Consider the following 25115-nt stretch of genomic DNA (forward strand, 5'->3'; position numbering starts at 1 on the left):
CACAAAAATGCAAGTAGTATGGAGCGTTAGCACTGTTTCGTGCAATTCATCGTTCTTGTTTTTGTGCTGCTATCACAAGTTGATAGTTAAAAGGACATGAACATTTCTCTTTCATGATTCAGATACAGAAAACAATTTTTAAAAAAGTTTCTAATTGACTTCTATTTGCTTTGTTTTCATGTTATACTTTGTTGAAGAGATATCTAGATAAGTAGCGTGCACATGTCTGGGGCACTACATGACAGGAAATAGTGCTGCCATCTAGTGCTCTTGCTGATATATACAATTGTAGTAAAACTGCTGCCATATAGTTCTGCAGACACGTGCACACTCTTGAACTTACCTTCCCGCTTTTCAACAAAGGATAATTAGAAAATTTGAAAATAGAAGCAAATTGGAAAGTTGTTTAAAATGGTTTGTTTTATCTGAATAATGAAAGAGAAATTTTGGGTTTGTGTCCCTTTAATATTTATGGTGTGAGTGGTAGTATGGTGCACAATACTCATGTCAGATTGTGAGTATGTAGTAATAGATTTCTATGTGTGACCACACTAATATTATCCATGTCAATAACGCAAAAGTACAAAGCCGATCAAGCGCAAAAATTATGTTCATGTGTGAAGTTTTTTTTAATTCATTTCTAAAGCATTTTAAGGTACATTTGAATACACAATAGCAAGCACTAAATTAATACCAGGTTTTCAAAAGCATTAGAATGAATTGCATGCAAGCTCAAAAGTTATTCAATTGCTTTTAATATAAACTCATTGAGCGTGTTGGAAACACATTGGGCTATCCAATGAAAGTATAGGGTGTGCTATATATATGTTTCACGCGTGTTAAACACTTTGAGATGGCAATATAAAATGACAAATCATATATATAAAAACAACTCTGCAATATAATTTCATTATTTATTTTGTCCCCTTTTCCTGTAATTCCATTCTGAAATTGTGATCTTTTTAGTTCCTGTTAGAAATTTAAGTGCAGAACACTTTTATATTCGACACAGCCATTGGCTGCACACTCTAGTGACCTATTTATAACTGTCCCTAATTGCCCACAGCAGAGAAAGTAACCTAAGTTACAACATGGCAGCTCCTGTTGTTTTATAGACTTTATACTTATTTTGTCAATATTTAAACAACTAATGAATGTTAAAAAATGCATCTACGTGTTCTTTTCAGACTATTTTTTTATTTGCCTGCATCATTTCATTTAGCATTTATTTAGTGTTTAATGTCCCTTTAAGGATTAAAAACATAGGCAAACTCAAGCTCCAACACATGCTACCACCATATAATGTTGCCAGCTAAAGAAATTGTATGAGTGGCGTTTGACTAGAGAGCTGATTGGAGAACAGTTCAAAGCTTTAGCTCACAAAAAAAATTACTTTTGAAGTGGGTTAGCCGGAGCCCAGGTTATTTTAATGTTAGCTCTACATTAAAAAGTGACTTAAAGCATATCTTCATTACAACTGATGAATTAAGCACCATCTAAAATATTGCTAACATTCCTTTACACTTGAATGATTATATTAATATTTGATAAAGAGAAGAATTGTTTAGAATTAAAAAAAAAAATTGTAGAATAAGATTTGTTTACTGTAAAGGTGTTTGATTTCATTTTTAAGTAGGAAATATTTTCTGAAAATTCCCTCATAAATTGTTTAAGCGTTTTCTATATTTACTACTTTTTGACTGTATTAACCTTTTTACTGTTCATATGTATTCTTTAAATTAAATCCCTCTTTTAGAAAATATATGGTGTACATAGTAGAATTGTTTGTACTATTGTGGTGTACACTTTGGTAAAATTAAATACAAATTCAGTTAGCCTCCTTAAAAGTACTATAACCATAGATATATTGCACTCCAGCTGGATTAATTAAAGTGAGGATGACAGCCAATGATGTTACTTACAGATGTTTACAAGAATGACACATATGGAGACCAAAATATCCTTGAAAGAGCCAATACGTTTGTGGTGAAACAGACGTTGGACTTTGGAATCTAACAAGGGAATATCACACACAACTATAAGAGACACAACTATTTAGAACAATATTGAATGTTGCATGAACCTAATAGTGGCTCTCTGTATTGGTGAGATCAAGCTTGTATGGTTTTTTTTAAATTGTTTTTATTGTATTTAAAATATATTTGTGTTAACACCTTTCAGACGCAGACTCAAGCACATATTGGTAGAGTTTGCCAATTAACAAACAATTGCAGACAACAAAATGTTGATTTCTTTTAAAAATGTTTAACCTTTGCTGATATGCTATTTAATCACTAGACAACAGAAGGACTTGGTTTAACTGCTCTTTTAAAATATAAAAAAGGTTCAGAGATTTTTAGAAGGAGCGAAGACAGAGGTTATGTTTTGAGTTTCTATTAACTGAGCGCATAATCCAGGAATTTCCTAGCTCAGAAAGCTTTGTAGTTAACACACAACTATTACTTGAACTTATAATATAGAACACCAAGAGTTTTAGATATTGTTTTATATTTGTATCCAAATGTTACAAGATAATTGTATTATAATTGTGTAACAATATTTTAGTATTTTCTACATACAGCTTGGTAATATTTTAGTCTTTGCCACTACATGTTATTTTTATTTTAAAAATGTTATCTACAAAACAATTAAATTCATTTCTGAATATGTAACATCTTTTATAAATGACGTAAAACAATAAATCAAAAAGAAGTTGTATTTATTTAAAAGAGTTTTAAACAAAACATGGACTTATGACATTAAATAATTGTATAAGGTGTCCCAATAAAAATATGATTTCACATTTATAACAATTTTCAGTGGAATTAAGAAGTAAAGCACATTTCACTCAGATGAAAATTATGACGAGTAAAAAAAAAAAAAAGCCATTTTAATTAGACTATAAAATCTGATGTAAAATTAAATATAGCATAGTTGGTGTTTTTTTTTCTATTTGTAGAATGGTATTGTTTTTTTCCAAACTCACATATTGGAAATATTATTTTGTGTTTCCTATTTCCAAAATGTAATGATGTACTGTTCAAAATACATTTTAAATGGCAATTAATAAAGGAAATGAAATCATTAATAAGAAAAAAGTTCAGTAGAGCATCTAATATAGTTCTTCCTTTGGTTTCATGCTCAGTTTGTATATGATCTGGTAACCATCATCCCATGCATATATCTGTTTTTCTTTGGGATTGTACTTCATACTTGAGTGGGACCCATATCTCTTAGGGAAGTAAACAACAGGAACATTTTCACTGGATATGGTCCCACTGACGTCAAAAACACACTGGATGCGAGAACGACTTGGAAGTTTGGTGTTATACACTACGTAGAGGGCACCACAAACTACAAAAGCACTTTCTGCATTTTCTATTGGGCATGGAGTATCCCACATCTGCTCTATGCCTAAATTACTTGGGTCCAGTTTTGCTAAGCAGATATTCTTCTCATTCTCCTTAGTGGCATAAATGGCCCATAGTCCTTCTTCATCTGCTGCTATATCTATGTAGTTGAACTTGGAGAGACCATATACCGGCACAGGTTCTTCTATTGGTAGCACTGCACTGTCGACCACTGTTTTGTTGGCAAGGTTGAACTTGATAATCTGAAATTCATTATCATTTCGGATATAGTATAAGTTTCCCTCATAAACTACATGTCCAGTGCCAAGCCAGGGGAAAGGAAGTCTAATCTTAGCAGCTTTGCGTGAAACGGATGATAGAGTAAATTCTTTCATGCGAGAGAACACATAAACAGTGTCATTACCAGCTCCATCAAAGACATAAACCTTCTCTGAGTTTCCTACTGGATCTTTTGTCCACAGTCCAGAAGTGCTCCCAAATCTCTTCAAAATTTTCATGGCATTTACTTGTGATATAGTGTCACTGCAGTCTAAAGAAGTAGAGAGATGAAACTCACATCATTAGTCAAAAGGACAAAAACAACAAATCTCTTTTGCTTAGTTCATTGGCGCTAATATTAATTTATCAAAGACAGTTCAATTTTACTATTGTTTAAAAAATAATATAATCTAATAGTCTTTCCCTCAGTATTTAAATACTACTGAGGTCAGACTTTAAGGATATTCATGCTTGAAAACTGTTGGATTAACTGCTGAGCCATTTCCACCCCCTGCAAGTTTTTTGGGGATTTTTAGGTGCTGCTCACATTTAATTCCCATTGTAGGTCATTTTAGCAAGAAATTCACAGAAACAACAAGGTTGTAAAAAAATAGTGTGTACATTTTTTTCTTCTAAATTCTGTTATCTACATAAACAAACTTTGATGTGCACATAAGGGCTCCCAGGAATCTTCTCTCAAATAAAAGCACAATTATTCATGCAAGGAGATCACTAATTACCACAGTGATTAAATGGCTTTTAAAAGCTAAATAATGGCATGTATTAAAAAGTTGCTTCTGGGTTTAAATCTAGGGCTCTTGGGGGTCTCTAGGGCTTATGAGCTGGTACAAGCCCATAGAGACCCCCTATGTACAAATGTGTGTTTTGTTTTTTTAAATATTCTGTTACTTACCCACTGTTTGAAAGAGCAGGCAATTGCCATTCAAACAATTGGTCTTGAGGGTTTCTAGTGCTTAAGGGAGCTGGGATCGAGGGAGTTTGAGTACTTACCCCCTCATTCAGCTCCCTTAAACCCATTGTAGCAACCTGCCACTTCTGGGTTTCCAGGGCTGGTGACATCACTAGATCACCAGGAGTGCTGTGGTAAGTGCAGGGTGGTGCGATGAACTGTAAAAGCGCCCTCACCGGATAACAACACATGGTTGTCATCCACAATAAAAGCAAATTGAAAGTATTCCTTAACCCCTCACATAGACACTTCACAATAAAAAATTAATATACAATTTTCTGAGCCAAGCAATCCATCCAACAAGCCTAACACTGCTACCCAACACTGCACAGGTAAATATGTTTCCATCTTGCCTCTACAAGCTTTAAAAAAAAAAAACATAATGACCAGGAAAATGATAATAAAAAATGTACAACCTATTTTACAACATAATTTGCTAAAAACAAATAATGTTTACAGCTAAAAATTTTATTACATATATTTGAACCAATATATGTTAAAGGCCAATTATGATACTTGGTTAACTGTCAAATTTGAACCTGTTCATTTCATCACTTGCAGGTTTAACTTTGATAGGTCACTCATTTACAATCATAACTGGCTAAATTGGTTAGCCAACTAGGATTATCTTTAAAATCTAATATAGAGGAGGGACCTTCATGGTAAGTCAGAATGCAGAGTAGGACTTACGAAGGAACTAATGTACACTCATTTTCATACTTGAACATAGGAGTCTAAGGTCTTGAGGGGGATCATGGGGATATAGTTAATTTTAGTGGCAGTTTCTGTTTGTGGTGGCAAGTCATGGCAGTTAAATTACAGAGTGGTTTGTATAGCTGGCAAGAATTAATTGCCCTGTGGAGGTTAAGTTAGGAATATTGTGCTGGGAGTGGTTAAGGTATTTTTGGGTAACATTAATTCCACTGTGGCACTGATCAAGTGCTTTCTCCACATGAAACATATCTAATGCAAAGGGGCCATGGTTTCCTCACTTCATACTTGTTCTTATATATTTCTATATCCATGAGTTGGATTTATATATTTTTACTCTGATTGGTAATAAACTTTGAAGCTTTATCTTCTTCGTCAGGAGCTGTATTTTTTGGAGTGCCAGGACGCTGTGAGCTGTACAATAAGGGTTTTTAGTTTGGGCAGATGAGACAGCTGCCATTAGCATTTTGTTGGGTCAGAAGGTAAAATTACCATATAGATTTTTGATCCTCTACATTTAGATGCAAGGTCATAAAAAAACAGCTGCATGAAAGCTAAGGCAGTTATACAGTTTTTTAGGAGCTGCAAAAAAAAAAGGTCTGCATGAGCAGCACAGGCATCTGGACATATAAGTGACAGTCATAGGATGCTGCCTTACTACTATGACTCCCATTGAAAGTAACATTATTACTCATAGGGTCTAGTCCATTTTAGCACCCCACACTACAAGGGTTTAAGCTGCCCCAGGTTGTAGGTTATTTTACATAGTGGAAAACATTTTTCAACAATTATTTTGTGAAATCCTTAATCACAAAAAAATTAGGAGGATCCCTACGAGCACGGTTTATGATTGCTGAAATAAAACATAAAAAAAACTCACTACTTAGGGAACATATGATCAAGCAGGGATATCCTTAAAACCTTGCCATTTTCTGGTCTTTAAAGTTGAGAGATGATGATAAATTGTAAAATTCTACTCATTAAAGATTAATTGACAAAACTCAGTTTTAGTTTTCAAATGTAATTAGCAGTATATGTTTAAATAAAACTGAATTTATAATAGGTTAAAGGGGTTAATGGAACCTACTTACAGGATTTCCGAACGGTAGGAATGCTCAACATCTCAGCTGCCTCCTCAATTGCTTGAACCTCTTCGGTGGTGCAACCTATATAACATGAAAGGCAGGTTCCACTAACCCCGTGAGTTTAAAGCATTCATGCATTTTAGATTTCAGAGAACAAGGTCATAGAACAAATATTTTGCATGACAAATATTGAGTTAAAGGGAGATGATGTGTAAAGAGACATTGTAATAATAAATGTTAAAAATAATTTATTTGCTTCAGCTAATAGACTGCACCTCATAATGTGTTTGTTTGTTTTTTAAAAAAGAATGTTCCATGCCTTGAACAAACAAGCACGTTCTGGTCAGGCTTGCAGAGCGATACCACTCTCCACAGAGGTAATTATCTTTATTAGCAAGCGAGCTTTAGTAGGAAATACACAACATATACTGCTATGTTAGATTAAATTTAAAGGGCTAACTGTGACTAATAGTAAAAAAATGTCATGCTCTAATCTGTTAGAGCTTGTAATTTTAACACTATCAACCCTACACTACTGTGTGTTTAACCCTGCAAAAGTGTTAAACACACAGTAGAAGTGCTGCTCTGGACCCGCGTAGCACTGCTACTCTAGAGCTAGTCACATGACTCAGATAAGCAATTATCACTGCTGATTGGAACAGCTTCGGGTTTCACAAAGGGCTAGTGCTCTGCAGGTCCAGAACAGGACTTCTACTGTGCGTTTAACCCTTTTGCAGGGGTTAAAAAAACACAGTAGTGTATGGCACATAGTCTTAAAAATAAATTCTCTAATGAATTAAAGCATGTCATTTCTAAAACAAATAGTAAATGTCAACAGCACCAATGTTCATATGAAACTTCTACTTTATTAGGACATAATTAAAAGATAAAATATGCAACGTTTAATTTGTGTAATTTTCCAACTATTATGGCCCTTTAAGTTCTAGTCAAATTGGAATTGCATGTTGGTGATTGTTTAGTATAAAGTGTACCCAGTAAAAGCTTATTTCTATATGCACTGTCCTCATTCACTCAAGTATGCTCTTCCCATGAAAAAGCTATCACTAAAACATAGCTTTTAATGGAAGCATTTGATAATAACAAGTGTATTGAAAAACTGCTTCTATTTAAAACTGAAAAGCACTGATTCATATTTTAGCTTTGACTATTATGTCCCTTTAATGCGCATCAACATTTTGTTTGTGTAGCATTTCCACTTAATCGGTTCACTGCCTTTGCTTTGAAAGCATAACTGCTACTTAAAGGGACATTATACACTCATTTTTTCTTTGCATAAATGTTTTGTAGATGATTTATATAGCCCATAAAGTTTATTTTATTTTTAAATGTATAATTTTGCTTATTTTTAAATAACATTGCTCTGATTTTTAGATTCCTAACCAAGCCCCAAAGTTTTATGAGAATACCGTCAGCTACCTTCTCAAGCTTGCTCCTGTTTGTGTAAAGGGTCTTTTAATATGCAAAAGAAGAGGGGGGGGGGAGTGTCTTATTTCCCACTTGCAGTGGGCTTACCAGCTACCTTTTCAAGTTCAACAGAGCTAAACTGACAGCTTCTAAGTAAGTTTTTAAACAGTTTTATACTGGATTTTTATATCAGTATCTGTGCATCTTATTCTTTATAGTAGTGTCTATTACATGCAGTTATATGAAAATGAGTGTATACTGTCCCTTTAAAGGGACATTGAACCCATATTTTTTTTCATGATTCAGATAGAGCATGCAATTTTAAGCAACTTTCTAATTTACTCCTATTATCAATTTTTCTTCATTCTCTTGCTATCTTTATTTGAAAAGCAAGAATGTAAGTTTAGAAGCCGGCACATTTTTGGTTCACAACCTGGGTTGTCCTTGCTGATTAGACAGCACCAATAAACAAGTGCTGTCCAGGGTCTGAACCAAAAATTGTCTGGCTCCTTAGCTGAGATGCATTCTTTTTCAAATAAAGATAACAAGAGAACAAAGAAAAAATGATAATAGGAGGAAGTTAGAAAGTTGCTTAAAATTGCATGCTCTATCTGAATCATGAAAGAAAAAAATTGGGTTTAGTATCTCTTTAAAGGGACAAAAAATTTTTTTGAAACACACAACAATGCAATTTAACTGAATAAAAAGCATACTGCAGAAATTCTTCTTATGGAATTTGAAATTTATTGTTCTACATTTCAGATACACTTTTATGATCCTTTAAAGAGGTACTGAAAATTAAACATTTGTATCATAAAGTGACAGCATTTAAAGTGCCATAAAACATGTTGAGATCTGTGCATATCCAAAAAGGGTTAATTAAGTAAAAATAGTTTGAATAAAAAAATTGTTTAAAAATTACTGGCAATTATTTTAAAATAATTTTCAAAAATAAGCAAAATTAGTTACATAGCCATGCTGTCTGGAGTAGTCTGATCCACCCCCCTTATCAGTGTTTAGCATCAGAAACACAGGCATTGTATTTTAACTGAGTTCACAGCTGCTTATTTGCTTCTAGGCGTGCTCCAGCAGATAATGAGTGTTAAAGTCTTGCATTCTACCAATGGAGATAGATACAGCCATAGAAGGAATTGTGTGGGGGGAGTTATAGCTGTACAATTCAGAAACTTAAAAGAAAGGGTTAATGGTGAGGCACTGCAGAATAAATTTGCAGGTAAAGTAATTAAAGTACATATTATATTTTGTTTCTATACCAACTTGTTTTATGTCCCTTTAAACTATACAAATAGTTTTTTGTGTGAAATATAAATCGTATTTTTTAGCATGCAATTTTATAAGCAATGCAACTCACTAAAATAGAAGCCTGGCTTATTTTTTGTTTCAGGTCCAGAAAAGCTGGTATATTAAATAAAACTGTGTTGTAAAACTGTGTGTGTGTGGGGGGGGTTGCTATGAACTGTATTTGCTTCTGATGACCAGCTGACACATTCATACATTAATATATATTAGTGATTACAAGTGGCACACTATTTAGCGCTCCTTCTCGAGTGTAAACGTCACTAGAAATAATCTGTTTGCGCACGTTAGGTATCACACGTATTATAAGTTGAAAGTAAAACGTTTGTGCGTGAGCAAAACCTGACACAAGCTTCCTTCCGGACTTCAGATATAACGATCATGCTAACTTATTCTTCCCATAGACTATATTGGACAGCACAGAAGAAAAAAAAACGAACACTTATCGCTTGTGTGCAAACCCCACAGGAGTTTTTAATATTTCACATTCCAATGTTCTTCACATGCAGGACAATGTTAATTTTGTTGTAAATAAATATATATATATATATATATATATATATATATATATATATATATATATATATATATATATATGTAGGTATAGATATCTATTTTACATTAACATTATCAGATATGTGTATATAGGTCTGTAAATACAGATATACACATATAAATACATATGTACACACACATAAACATATACATATATACAGTGTATATATACATACATATACATATTTAGACATGTATATATCTGTATATATCAGTTGTGCTCAAAAGTTTACATACCCTGGCAGAATTTATGATTTCTTGACCATTTTTCAGAGAATATGAATGATAACACAAAAACTTTTCTTTTACTCATGGTTAGTGCTTGGCTGAATCTATTTATTATCAATCAACTGTCTTTTTAAATCATAATGACAACAGAAACTACCCAAATGACCCAGATCAAAAGTTTACATACCCTGGTGATTTTGGACTAATAACATGCACACAAGTTGACACAAAGGTGTTTGAATGGCTATTAAAGGTAACCATCCTCACATGTGATCTGTTTGCTTGTTATTAGTGTGTGTGTATAAAAGGTCAATAAGTTTCTGGACTCCTGACAGACCCTTGCATCCTTCATCCAGTGCTGCACTAACGTTTCTGGATTTCTGCGGGAAAAGGTAGTTGAACTGTATAAAACATGAAAGGGATATAAAAAGATATCCAAGGAATTGAGAATGCCAATCAGCAATGTTCAAACTCTAATCAAGAAGTGGAAAATGAGGGGTTCTATTAAAACCAAACCATGGTCAGGTAGACCAACTAAAATTTCAGCCACAACTGCAAGGGAAAATTGTTCGAGATGCCAAGAAAAATCCACAAATAACTTCAGGTGAAATACAGGACTCTCTGAAAACATGTGGTGTGACTGTTTCAAGATGCACAATAAGGAGGCACTTGAAGAAAGATGGGCTGCATGGTTGAGTCGCCAGAAGAAAGCCATTACTATGCAAATGCCACAAAGTATCCCGCTTACAATACGCCAAACAGCACAGAGACAAGCCTCAAACCTTCTGGCACAAAGTCATTTGGAGTGATGAGACCAAAATTTTGCTTTTTGGCCACAACCATAAATGCTACATTTGGAGAGGAGTCAACAAGGCCTATGATGAAAGGTACACCATTCCTACTGTGAAACACGGAGGTGGATTGCTGATGTTTTGGGGATGTGTGAGCTACAAAGGCACAGGAAATTTGGTCAGAATTGATGGCAAGATGAATGCAGTATGATATAAAAAAATACTGGAGGAAAATTTGCATTCATCATCCCGGAAGCTGCGCATAGGACCTACTTGGACATTCCAACATGACAATGATCCTAAACACAAGGCCAAGTCGACCTGTCATTGGCTACAGCAGAATAAAGTGAAGGTTCTGGAGTGGCCATCTCAGTCTCCTGACCTCAATACCATTGAGCCACAAATACCACAAAAGACTTCAAGCTGTCATTGATGTTAAAGGGGGCAATACACGGTATTAAGAACTGGGGTATGTAAACTTTTGATCAGGGTCATTTGGGTAGTTTCTGCTGTCATTATGATTTAAAAAGAGTAAACACAGGTGATTGATAATAAATGGCTTCAGCCAAACACTAGCCATGAGTGAAAGAAAAGTTTTTGTGTTATCATATTCTCTGAAAAATAGCCAAGAAATCATAAATTCTGCCAGGGTATGTAAACTTATGAGCACAACTGTATATATATATATATATTTATAGGCATGCTCATAACATAAATGTGCATAAATAAATATCTTAATCAGGAACTAAAGCTGCTAGGAATTATTTTAAAAGATCATTAGTTTATAATAAATGCCAACAGACTTAGAAGAAGTTTCACCATGATAGCACCTTTATTTATATGTTTAATCCTTATTTCTAACTTTGACCTGAACCTTAAAAATACCGGCCGTGTTGGTAAAATAGCTGCTTCTTTAATCTCTCAATTTCATAATCCATAAATCAATGTGTATGATTAATGACAAACAAAATAATGATTTGGGGGGTTTAGCAATTAAAGTAACACTAAAATCAAAATTAATCTTTCATGATTCAGACAGAGTTTACAGTTTTAAGAGACTTTCCAATTTACTTTCATTATCAAATTTTGCCCAGTCTTTCTATATATACAGTCTCTGAGGCAACAGCTACTACTGACCATGTACACAAGTTTGCAGTGCATAAGTATACTAGTCTGTAATTGGCTGATGGCTGTCACGTGATATAGGGGCGCCAAAATAGGGAAAATTGTTAGAAAGAATCTACAACTTATTTGAAATTCAGAGTAAAAATTGTATTTCATAATTCATAAAGAGCATGCTATTTTAAACAACTTTCCAATTTATTTCTATTATTTAATTTGCTTCCTTCTCTTGTTATCCTTTGCTGAAAGGTTTATCTAGGTAAGCACAGGAGCAGCAAAGAACCTACGTTCTAGCTGCTGATTGGTGGCTGCATATATATATATATATATATACCGATTGTCATTGGCTCACCCATGTGTTCAGTTAGAAACCAGTAGTGCATTGCTTCTCCTTCAACAAATGATAGCTAGAGAATAATAGATAGACGTAAAATTTAAAATGATAAGTTCTACCTAAATCATGAAAGAAAAATTTGGGGTTTCATGTCCCTTTAAGTGTGATTGCATTGTCTTTTTATTCTGCACTTGTTAATCATGCAATGCTACGGTATTTAATGGTCCGTTAAATCACAGGATGAAGGGTCTGTATTGATTGATCCCTTTCAACAGTGTGTGATACTAATAGGTGACATATGTGTAATTAACCTGTTGTGCTCCAAAACCGTAGAGATATGTGTCTGTGTCTAAAGGAGTTAAACAGGGGCATTATCAGTATAATGAGCATGTGTATTTAATAGGTTATGGATTTAGCTAATATTTATTAGTTTAAAATTCCTCATTATTATATGTTAACATTTTTGATTAAAGGGACACTGAACCCAAATTTTCTCTTTTGTGATTCAGATAGAGCATGACATTTTAAGCGTCTTTCTAATTTACTCCTATTATCAAATTGTCTTCATTCTCTTGGTATCTTTATTTGAAATGCAAGAATGTAAGTTTAGATGCCGGCCCATTTTTGGTGAACAAGCTGGGTTGTCCTTGCTGATAGGTGGATAAATTAATTCACCAATAAAAAAGTGCTGCCCAGAGTCCTGAACCAAAAAAACGCTTAGATGCATTCTTTTTCAAATAAAGATAGCCAGAGAACGAAGAAAAATTGATAATAGAAATAAATTAGAAAGTTGCTTAAAAATGCATGCTCTATCTGAATCACAAAAGAAAAAAATTGGGTTCAGTGTCCCTTTAAGCATTTGTATCTAGTGAGGTTGCTTTTTAACATCATCCAATATGGCCATGTTGGTGTGTTTTGCACATGCGCAAAGCCAGACATTCATTCTAAAACGTTTTGTGCTACAAGTTAATAATTTGAATAGTGTTGTCTGACAGTTTAACTGTGGAATTCAATAAGTGAAAAATGTCCCCTAAATGTGTAAATAATTATTGAGGACTTGGATTGTAATCAGTCAAACAGGGCTGGCACATTTTTAAAATTTTCATTTGTGATTAAGACAAAGAATACCATTTTGAAAAAGTTTCCAATTTACTTCTATTATTAAATTTGCTTCGTTCTGATAATATTCTGTGTTGAAGAGCTTCCTAGGTAGGCATCTGGAGCACTGCATGGTAGGAAATATTGCTGCCCTCTAGTGTTCTTACAAATGGATAACAGTCTTGCAAAACTGCTGCCATATAGTGCTCCAGAAATGTGCCGGCTCCTAAGCCTACGTACTTGCCTCTCAACAAAAGACACCAAGAGAATGGAGAAAAATCAGATTAGATTAGAAAAGTAGAAAGTTGTTTAAAACCAGAATCAAGAAAGAAAATTTAAAGGAATAGTCTAGTCAAAACTAAACTTTCATGATTGAGATTAAGCAACTTTCTAATTTACTCCTATTATCAATTTTTCTACATTCTCTTGGTATCTTTATTTGAAAAAGCAGAACTGTAAGCATAGGAGCCGGCTAATTTTTGCACCTGGGTAGCATTTTCTGATCGGTGTCTAAATGTAGCCACCAATCAGCAAGCGCTTACCTATGTGCTGAAACAAAAATGGGCCGGCTCCTAAGCTAACATTCCAAAAAAGATACCAAGAGAACAAAAAAAAAAATGTATAATATAAGTAAATTAGAAAGTTGCTTAAAATTGCAAGCTCTATCTGAATCATGAAAGTTTAATTTTGACTAGACTATTCCTTTAAGTGTGCGGCCATTTTTCAACAAACTTATAATGAAATAAGTTCTTCCAATAAATAATGAAAATGGTTGATTTTGATTGGATCAACATCAAGAAGGGTTCATCTGCATATATTTTTATGAACCCCCATTATTATCTGGGGTCAGTTATGTGCTAATGAATTAGAACATGAAGTTTTGCTTCAGAATGTCCCTTTATAGCACACAAAAGGAGTCATCACAATTTCAGCCATACACAATGCTCCTCTATGATTCATTGTTTGTGTGCCTGTTAGGGATTTTCTATTTAATATAGCAAGAAACCCTAAACTGCTCATAAAAATATTAAAAACAGTTACCTGTAAGTTTCTCATACTTTTCTTTCTTTTTCTTCTTGGCATTATGCAGCTCTGTAAGTTTTTCATCTATATCCACACATGGTGGTGCTGGATTCTGTGTCTCTAAGTAATCCACCTCTCTCTCTAGCCGGTCTACCCGCACGTTAGCATTCTCCAACTCAATCCTCACGGAGTCCCGCTCCTTCTCAATATTGTCCAACATTTTCAAAACCTGGTTTTTGAATTCTCTCAACTCCGCTGTATAGCGACTGCTCTGATCATGCCACTGCGAGATTCGATCCTGTGGATGAAATTTCAATTAAAGAGACATAATACCCAGATGCTAAATCACTTGAAAATATAACCTGAACATCTTTATGTAAAATGAAAGATATTTTACCTCAAAATGTATTTAGCTCACCAGAGTAAGTGCTCTGTGAACAGTTATATGTGGGGGGGTTTCTAAAATTTAGTCAAATGAAAAAATGGTTATCCTCAAATAAATAAGGGCCTTTCTATATGTTAATAACTTTGATCTGCACGTAGGGGCTCCCATCAAATAAATGCACATTTATACAAGCCAGGCTATCACTATAACCCACAGTGATCACCTTGCCATAAAAACCTATATATGAGCTTCATTTTAAAGAGGGGTGTTTTGGCTTTAAAACAAGGGGTCATGAGGGACTCTAGGCCTTTTAAATGACTTGTTGTAAGTGACTAGAGACCCCCAGCCAGTAATTATTTGTGTAAGAGTAGTTTTTTTTATTTATATATATTTATATATATTTATATATATATTTTTAATATACCTTTGCCTTTTAAATTATGGATCTTAGAGGTTTCTGGGCTTTATGGGAGCTGAGACTCTGGGGTTTAAATACCTAACTCCATTCAGCTCAGGTCGTGAGTCCGCTAACTTAGACATAAGTAGAAAGTAAATGGGTGCGCTTAAGAGCAAACAAAATATGTGTTCAGCAGATTAGCATGAGTGAAGACCTAGGGGTAGATTTACCAATGTCTGTAACATATCATGTCCGACAGACATCACTGAATGCCGACAGCATACGCTGTTGGCATTTATTATTGCACAAGCAGTTCACTAGAACTGCTTGTGCAATTCCAACCCCTGCAGATTCATGGTCAATCGGTTGCTAGCAGGGGTGTCAATCAGCCCGATCGTATAGGACCGGGCAGATTGGAGACCGCAGCCTCAGAGGCAGCAGACAAGTTATGGAGCAGCGGTCTTTAGACCACTGCTTTATAACTGATGTTTCCGGCGAGCCTGAAAGCTAGCACGGAAACAAGGGCCCTTGTTAAATCGACCCCCTAGCCGAAAGTGTGAAAAAAATAAGTTCACCAAACACAACATAAGTAAATTAAAATAAACAATTACACTCATACATACAATATCTGATTAAAACATCTCATATAAATATTATAAAAACATTTTATAAGAGTTAAAAGGTATATGGCATATGACAAGATATTTGACTGGAAAGGGCTATAATGTATGTACTGTGTATGTATATATATATATGTGTGTGTATTTATGTGTATATATTATAAATATGTATTTATGTGTTTATATGTGTATATTCGTATATACATACATATATACACATATAAACAGATATATACACATGTATGTACATATATATATATATATATGTGTGTATTTATGTGTATATAAATATGTATTTATGTGTTTATATGTGTATATTCATATATACAGATATATACACATGTATGTACATATATATATATATGCACTTTGGAGCCCTTTCTTCTCAAATACATTTAAACATAATAAAATATTTTTAACCAATTTTAATGTTTTACTGTGTTTTTAATTTCAATATTTTACATTCCAATGTTCTTCACTTAAAAGAAAATGTTCTTCTAAATATATATATATATATATAGCATACAAGAAAAGATCTGCACTCACCAACAACCACAACCACTCTGTGCACGGCCAATGTAAATCCATAACGTACTCAGCGCTGTAGGACAGGAACCGGTGTCAATCCAACTTCTCCCCAGCAATGACGGCCAGCACCAGAGATTATCAAATTCACCATTTATTGTAAATAGACATAACGTTTCGGCCCCTCTTGGAGGCCTTGGTCACATGAGAACAAGTCACGTAAGACAAGCTTAACACATAAACCCAAATAAGTGCCTTAAATACCCCCACCTACTACGTTGATAGGTTCACAAAAAATGCCAAACACCCAAAATCAAACAACAGCTGAGTCACATAGGTAACGTCATAGCCTACTGGATGTAGTCATAGCAACCACATCAGCACAAATATGCGCACGCGGATGCGTGCACCACGACGTAGTGACATCAGCAAGATGGCGGCGGTTGTCATGGAAACGCCAGTCACTGGAAAACCTAACATATTGACATGAGCCATTAAACCAGCGTGCTTCAAGGAGATGGTAAAAACTCATATAAAGAGATGAGAGGAAGCTCACAGTCATTTGAAGAAACAACTCATGTCAATATGTTAGGTTTTCCAGTGTGGATACATACTGCATTGTTGATTTTGAGGCATATATGCATGGATGGAGAGCTGTGTGAGGGTAATATGATGTTCCACTCTCCACATTGATATTTGTATATTTTTCCACTCTGACCTATTTTATTTATGTTTTTATTGTGTATTTACATGTGTTGATTAGATTTAGCATTAACCGCTTTTTTATAGTACCTGTTGTCATGGTAATTACACTTGCATATGTCAAGTGGTCCTGTATGGGGCTATGATTTAGCAACTCCATATGATTAGTTTTAAGTGGAGTTTATGCAAGTTGTTCACTCCATGTCAACACGTACTTTGTGTTTATTTCAACAGCGCATTACGATGTGTTTGAGCGGTTGTCATGGTGACACACTGTCAGCTTTCTTGAAGGCGGATTGCCCATTTTCTATTGGCTAGTTGCATGCTTTGGTGACATGCGTTTCCATAACAACCGCCGCCATCTTGCTGATGTCACTACAGCGTGGCGCATGCATCCGCGTGCGCATATTTGTGCTGATGTGGTTGTTATGACTACATCCAGTAGGCTATGACGTTACCTATGAGACTCAGCTGTTGTTTGATTTTGGGTGTTTGGTGTTTTTTTGTGAACCTATCAACGTAGTAAGTAGGGGTATTTAAGGCACTTATTTGGGTTTATGTGTTAAGCTTGTCTTATGTGACTTGTTCTCATGTGACCAAGGCCTCCAAGAGGGGCCGAAACGTTATGTCCATTTACAATAAATGATGAATTTGATAATCTCTGGTGCTGGCCGTCATTGCTGGGGAGAAGTCGGATTGACATCGGTTCCTGTCCTACAGCGCTGAGTACGTATATATATATATATATATATATATATATATATATATATATATATATATATATATATATAAATAAAGAGAGACGCACTCAGCTGAGACAGAACAAAAGCTAGAATAACTTCCATGCCTGTTCATTTTCAGTGCCACTTAAGGTGCATATTCTTTTAGCACACAATGCCCTTTCACAGAGAAAAAAAAGAAATATATATATATATATATATATATATATACACCTGTATATATTCATATATATATATTTTTTTTTTTAAAAATATCATATCATGTATATATCTATATATATATATATATATATATATATATATATATATATATATATATATACACCGTATATATATATATATATATATAGATAGATAGATAGATAGATAGATAGATAGATAGATAGATAGATAGATATACTGTACATACAGAGAGAAACACACTCACAGGAATGAACAACCAGCTCAGTAACATTGTTAGCCTGATCTATGGCGATTTACCACCTGGGTGCAGCTTCTTTTTAGCGCAGTAATGCTTTTCACAGAGTACAAATTTCCTGTAGTTTATCAGTCTGATCTCTCTATTACAGTCAGTCCAGCACCGACATACCAGGCAATTCCTCTCTGAACAAAGAACCACCTGGGTGAAGGAAAGTTCTAGCGATAAGTGTTAGTTTTTTTTTCCTTATTCAGTGCGCTCCATTGAAGTCTATAGGGAGAAGAATTTAACGCAGTCGCAATATTTGAAATCTTGAAGTTAGTGTGCATTGGGTTTTGCTCGCAAGCAAACTTTTTACCTTGAACTTGTAATACGCACACCAACCTGCCCTCGTTAAAAGATTACTTCTAGCGAAGTTTGTGTGAGAGCGCCACTTGTAAACTAGCCCTTAATGGGTTAAAGTACCACTCAGGAGCTGCCGAGAACTGCTGGCCCACGAGCAGAAACTAACAGTGAATCAATTAGCAGCGATAGCAGCACGGACCAGCTGCGCCATTGGCTGTGTATGTTTAGGACCAGCATTTCTTTGCAGCGCCAAGCAGAAGCTAAGCACGTTTAGAGTTGCAGGGTCACTAGGGCTAAAATTACATTCTCAAATGAATTAGAATTTAGAATGATGGATAATAATAAAGAATAAATGCTGCATCAACTGTCACTTGGCCCACAAAGCAGCACACATATTATTCTGGTCACAACACTCCGAGTAGAGCATGATTGTTTGTTTTTTATTTAAAAAAAAAAGAAAAAAAAATGACAGATAAAATAAATGACCAACGTTGCTTTTAAATGTTTTTTGGCAGTTGCAAAATTCTATTCCTAATCAGTATAACTGTTTAAGGTTATAAGACTATGTTGCAATATTTTTTTCAAGTATTATTGACAATAGATTTAATTTATTCTGAAGATATCTCCTCTTGACAAAAATATGTTAAAAACGATGCATGTTTTTTCCCCCCAGTGTTGTTGACAACAGAAGATTAATTTTAAATTTTAAGATATCTTCTGTAAAAAGTGAAACAATCTCCTTTGAAGAAAGCTTTTAAAATCTTGACAAATACGTCTGTTCAGAAAGCTATACAGACCTCTGCTGCATGATCAATAAAGTTATTTTGAAAATAATCATTCTCAGAGTTGACCTTTACGGTTATTATGATGTAGACAGCATTCTGATACTCAAAACCAGTTAGATATTACTATTAGTATCAATTATTTGTAAAGTGCCAACTTATTTCTCAGCCCTAAAACACAGGAGCATTGTGTCATGGTAACATTTACAAAAAAAAACATAATAATATTAGTGAGACATAATGTTTGCAGAATCTAATAAGTCATACATGATGTGTTGAACTCTATAATATAAACTGAAATTAATATAGTTTATTATGAAAAGGAAATCTTGTCAACTCATAAAAATGTAAAAAAAAAAAAAAAAGAAAGAAAAATAAAAGACTTTCTCCTTTCTACACAAGATGATTTATGCAATAATATTTCACAGTACTTTCCAAAGAATACTGGCCTAAAGTTAAATGCATAAATGGTCTTCCTATCACGTGAAATAGTATTGCAAGTTTTTCCTCTAGAATTCATAGCTGTCATGGGATCTTTCAGCCAGCTTCTTCTTTTTTTTTTTTTTTTTTTTTTTTTTTTTTTAAAGGGAGCAGTCCCGTTTAACCACACTTACCTCTAAAACTGCCATTCTTCCTTGCATGTATTCCAACAAAGCTGTCTGACCTTGGGCAGAGATTGTGGTGACCAACAAAAGAAGCTCAAAGGCCAGAAGTCCAGGCATCTTTGGCTCTTTCCGGAGTTGGTTTACAAAGGGTTTGGATTGAAAAAGGTTCTTTCTTAACGTTTGTGAGAGTCAGACTTGGACTGTGTATCAGCTCTGCTCTGCTGCTTGGATCCAACTCACAGCTATGGAATGCCTGGACAATATTCTGTTGTGGGAGGGACCTCTGCCACATATCAGCTCTCCAGTTCCTTGTCTTTATGAAATCCAGATGTTACTGCTAAAAGTTAACTGAACTCCTTCACTGCCAGATGGTCAATGAAAATCAAAGTATAGCAAACACAAACAATTGCAAGTGAGCCATTTAGGGTGTGTGTGTGTTTTATATATAACGCTGAAAGCATGTCAGGAAAAAGCAGAGTAGAAATTTTCATTTGCAAAGTGAAAAAAAATATTTATTTTAACAATGTTTTCCAGCCCATGGGGCCGATTTATTAAAGTGTGAGCGGACATGATACGATGTAGCGTATCATGTCCGTTGCACATCGATAAATACAGACAGCATATGCTGTCGGCATTTATCATTGCACAAGCAGTTCTTGTGAGCCGCTTGTGCAATGCCGCCCCCTGAAGATTAATCAGCCCGATCGTATAGGATCGGGGGGATTTCAAACCGCAGCCTCAGAGGCAGCAGATCAGTTACGGAGCAGCGGTCTTTAGACCGCTACTTCATAACTGCTGTTTCCGGTGAGCCTGAAGGATCAAGCGGAAACAGGGGCATCAAGCTCCATTCGGATCTTGATAATTCAGCCCCTATATGTCTACTTTTAAATATAGATTGCCCAATATATTTTGTGAAGCTCTCTACCCCACATGTTCACATCTTATAATTTTTTTTAGTGTGTTTATTTGATTGGTGGGAACTGCCATTTTGAGTGACTCACTTGGCGTTCAAAGGTTTCTCACATATCCTCTATTTTACCTCATAAAGGGCCAGATTACAAGTGGAGTGCTAATTTATCGTGCGCCCGCAAACGGGCAAACTTGCCCCTTTGAGGAGGCACGCTAAATAAACAGCCATTACAAGTGGCTGGTTATTTTTACCACAAGCTCGCAGTAGCAATTAGAGCTCCGGAAATTTACCAGAGGTCAGTTTTGTGGGGGTTTTTATTAAAAAAAATGTAGCATGGAAATATATATGTATATGCTTATATACAGTACATATATATTTATGTGTAAATATGTGTATATAAGCATATACATATATATTTAAAATTGCTGCCCATCGCTGCGTGACTTACCCCCTTCACTGTGCTAGTTCTCATGCCGTGTCTCACAGCATGAGAACGAGGCTCCCATTGGAGCCTATGAAAGCGCATTCTATTGAGCGCAGGACTTCCATGCAATGCGAACGCGACCTCGTGGACCACTTAAAATACAATTGTGTGCGCTAATATTACGAATGGAGCACAAATATCGCGCTCTCGAAAGTGGAATTTTGCGCTCCACTCGTAATCTGGGCCAAAATCTTTATCTATATTAAAGGGACTTGAAACCCAACATTTGTTTCATGTAATTGGCAAGAGTCCATGAGCTAGTGACGTATGGGATATATATTCCTACCAGGAGGGGCAAAGTTTCCCAAACCTCAAAATGCCTATAAATACACCCCTCACCACACCCACAATTCAGTTTTCCAACTTTGCCTCCTATGAAGGTAGTGACGTAAGTTTGTGCTAAGATTTCTACGTTGATATGCGCTTCTCAGCATGCTGAAGCCCGGTTCCTCTCAGAGTACAGCGAATGACAGAGGGATGTGAAGGGAGTTTTACCTATTGAATGCAATGGTCATCCTAACGGGGATCTATTTCATAGGTTCTCTGTTATCGGTCGTAGAGATTCATCTCCTACCTCCCTTTTCAGATCGACGATATACTCTTATATATACCATTACCTCTGCTGATTCTCGTTTCATTACTGGATTGGCTATCTATTTTATGTAGATGAGTGTCTTTTGGTAAGTATGTTTTCCTTTATTTAAGACACTCTCAGCTATGGTTTGGCACTTTATATGTAAAGTTCTAAATATAATGTTTGTACTTATATTTGCCATGATTCAGGTTTATCAGTATATTTCCTTTTTGCAGACTGTCAGTTTCATTTTGGGATGCAAATTAAAAAAAAAAAAAAAATTCTTACCTGAATTTTCAAATTTACTTTTTTTCTAAATTGCGGGCTGTTAGGCTCGCAGGTGTGCAAAATGCTATAATCTATTGCGTCATTCTTGGCGCAAGACTTTTTTGGCGCAAGATTTACGTTTGTTGGCGTATTTTCGTCATTTCCAGCGTCTTAGTTAGCGCCGAGAATTTTCACGTAGTTGCGTCATCTATGATGCTCGTGTTTGTTGCAGACGTTTGTGACGCCAAAAATATTTTGTCAGTTGTGGGCATCATTCTTGGCGCCAGACTTTTGACATTTTTCTTTCATGATTCAGATAGAGTATACAATTTTAAAAAAAATATTTTAAATTTACTTCTATTATGTAATTTGCTTTTTTCTCTTGGTATCATGTGTTAAAGAAACAGCAATGTAGCAAAAAAAGGGGGTTAAATAAACTAGCGCTTAAGAGTTAATATCCCTTGCCTTATTCTCCTACTATCTACTTCCCAGATAGAAAGGTGTATAAAGTGAAAAAGTTATGGAGATTAGGCGCTTAATCTGCAAAAGGGGGATAAAGGTGTGTATGGAAGTCGTTAGCTAAATATGTAGAAAAAACTGTACCTTGGACAGAATAAGTGAAAAATTCTTCTACAATTTATTTTCAAAATAAAAACATGATAATACCAAGAAAAAATAAATCACAATCCCTAAGTGTTGCAAAACTATATCGATCAATTCATAAAATTTCTAAAATTCAGATATACATTTGTTTCATACACAAATAAAAGGATTTATCTGCTCTTTTGTATCCTTTGTTCAAAGATTTTAGATAGAATGTATTCTTTTATTTCAACACAATTAATAATACTTGTATCTATTTGATATTTTATATCTATATTTCATCAACTTTAAAATTACAAACATGTAGCAAAAACTAACAATTAATTAAAACAATTTAAATGCAAGACTGATTATAAATGGTGTCCCCACAATGGCTGTTTACTTATATTGGTTGTAATTTTGTGTATCTAAAAAGTTCATCAAAGCATTTGTAAGTAATTGGAGATAAATTACTGAGGGCTGTGTTCTTTATCCTTATATTTATGTTGTGATATATTACGGTTTCACAGTTACCTCTTTGTATCCTCAGTGAGCTTAATTTGTAGAAAATGAATGTTCCAAACAGTATTTAGGGGTGATTTTCTTACCCTCTCTTGTGAGCTGTTACTACTCACGGCTTCCCGGCGGTTCCTGTGTGTCCTCAGTTTGACTCTCAGACAAGGGGTTCCGGTAGGTAATTTTCTTTGTGTTACCTTGTCACTGGTCTTTTTAGAAGTGCTCTGATTACAGCACCAAACTGTAGACAATCCTTTTCTTTTCTGTAACTTGCGCAAGTTAGCTTTTGTGTTTGTAGTTCCTCAATCTCCTGCACTTAAGTACTTCTGTACGCAGGAAAAAAACAGGCTTTTTCTTTCTTGGTGTTCACACAGATATCAACATGTTTCGCCAGCAACCCTGGCTTTATCAAGATAAAGTGTGATCACACCTTACACCTTTATATAGCACTGACTTGATTTCCATTGGTCCATTCACTGTTTCTGTTTCTCTTTTCCACTGGGTCCTAGAGTCCTTTTGTTCAAATATCCTATTTTGTTTTCTAACTTTTTTTTTCTTATTCAGGTCATATCAAAGTGGTTAACCGATTTCTTTTTTCATTATTCCTAACAGCCTTTCTCCATTACTTCACATATGCCAAGGGGTTCAACCATTTATATTTTAACAGTTTATTTAATTTTCACATTCATTTTCTATTACTCCTATTAACATTTTAAACTTTTGACAAATCTTTAGAATAAATTAGCTTAGAGATCCATTTATTTTAAAATAATAATCCCAATTAATTTTTTATATAAATATATTATTTTTCCAAGTGTCTTAGGTGAAGAATTTTCAAGTGGCTCCATGATATAGGTATATACACTTGGCATATGTGAAGTAATGGAGAAAGGCTGTTAGGAATAATGAAAAAAGAAATCGGTTAACCACTCTGATATGACCTGAATAAGAAAAAAAAAGTTAGAAAACAAAATAGGATATTTGAACAAAAGGACTCTAGGACCCAGTGGAAAAGAGAAACAGAAACAGTGAATGGACCAATGGAAATCAAGTCAGTGCTATATAAAGGTGTAAGGTGTGATCACACTTTATCTTGATAAAGCCAGGGTTGCTGGCGAAACATGTTGATATCTGTGTGAACACCAAGAAAGAAAAAGCCTGTTTTTTTCCTGCGTACAGAAGTACTTAAGTGCAGGAGATTGAGGAACTACAAACACAAAAGCTAACTTGCGCAAGTTACAGAAAAGAAAAGGATTGTCTACAGTTTGGTGCTGTAATCAGAGCACTTCTAGAAAGACCAGTGACAAGGTAACACAAAGAAAATTACCTACCGGAACCCCTTGTCTGAGAGTCAAACTGAGGACACACAGGAACCGCCGGGAAGCCGTGAGTAGTAACAGCTCACAAGAGAGGGTAAGAAAATCACCCCTAAACACTGTTTGGAACATTCCTTTTCTACAAATTAAGCTCACTGAGGATACAAAGAGGTAACTGTGAAACCGTAATATATCACAACATAAATATAAGGATAAAGAACACAGCCCTCAGTAATTTATCTCCAATTACTTACAAATGCTTTGATGAACTTTTTAGATACACAAAATTACAACCAATATAAGTAAACAGCCATTGTGGGGACACCATTTATAATCAGTCTTGCATTTAAATTGTTTTAACTAATTGTTAGTTTTTGCTACATATTTGTAATTTTAAAGTTGATGAAATATAGATATAAAATATCAAATAGAGACAAATATTATTAATTGTGTTGAAATAAAAGAATACATTCTATCTAAAATCTTTGAACAAAGGATACAAAAGAGCAGATAAATCCTTTTTATTTGTGTATGAAACAAATGTATATCTGAATTTTAGAAATTTTATGAATTGATCGATATAGTGTTGCAACACTTAGGGATTGTGATTTATTTTATCTTGGTATTATCATGTTTTTATTTTGAAAATAAATTGTAGA

At 34.7% G+C, this 25115-nt stretch overlaps 1 protein-coding gene across 2 annotated transcripts; it reads right to left on the reverse strand.

Moving 5' to 3' along the window:
- Positions 1 to 2702: 2702 nt before the first annotated feature.
- OLFML3 (olfactomedin like 3) lies at positions 2703 to 20049 on the reverse strand. Of its 2 annotated transcripts, XM_053706567.1 has the most exons (4): positions 19817 to 20049; positions 14307 to 14586; positions 6402 to 6476; positions 2703 to 3900 (listed from the first exon to the last, which is right to left on the reverse strand). In XM_053706567.1, exons 1-4 carry the CDS (start codon positions 19922 to 19924, stop codon positions 3113 to 3115), a joined length of 1251 nt encoding a protein of 416 aa, XP_053562542.1. In that variant the 5' UTR covers positions 19925 to 20049; the 3' UTR covers positions 2703 to 3112. The 2 variants fall into 2 exon arrangements, with proteins under 2 accessions (XP_053562542.1, XP_053562543.1); XM_053706568.1 differs by lacking the exon at positions 6402 to 6476.
- Positions 20050 to 25115: the final 5066 nt, after the last annotated feature.

The sequence above is a fragment of the Bombina bombina genome, chromosome 3 (genome assembly GCF_027579735.1).
Source record: "Bombina bombina isolate aBomBom1 chromosome 3, aBomBom1.pri, whole genome shotgun sequence".
In the NCBI taxonomy this organism is placed as follows: domain Eukaryota; kingdom Metazoa; phylum Chordata; class Amphibia; order Anura; family Bombinatoridae; genus Bombina; species Bombina bombina.

Coding starts and splice junctions, on each gene's coding strand:
- OLFML3 (XM_053706567.1), bottom strand. CDS start 19,924: ATGCCTGGACTTCTGGCCTTTGAGCTTCTTTTGTTGGTCACCACAATC. Junction 14,587..19,816: donor GAAGAATGGCAGTTTTAGAG/GTAAGTGTGGTT, acceptor TTTCATCCACAG/GATCGAATCTCGCAGTGGCA. Junction 3,901..6,401: donor TCCTACCGTTCGGAAATCCT/GTAAGTAGGTTC, acceptor CTACTTCTTTAG/ACTGCAGTGACACTATATCA.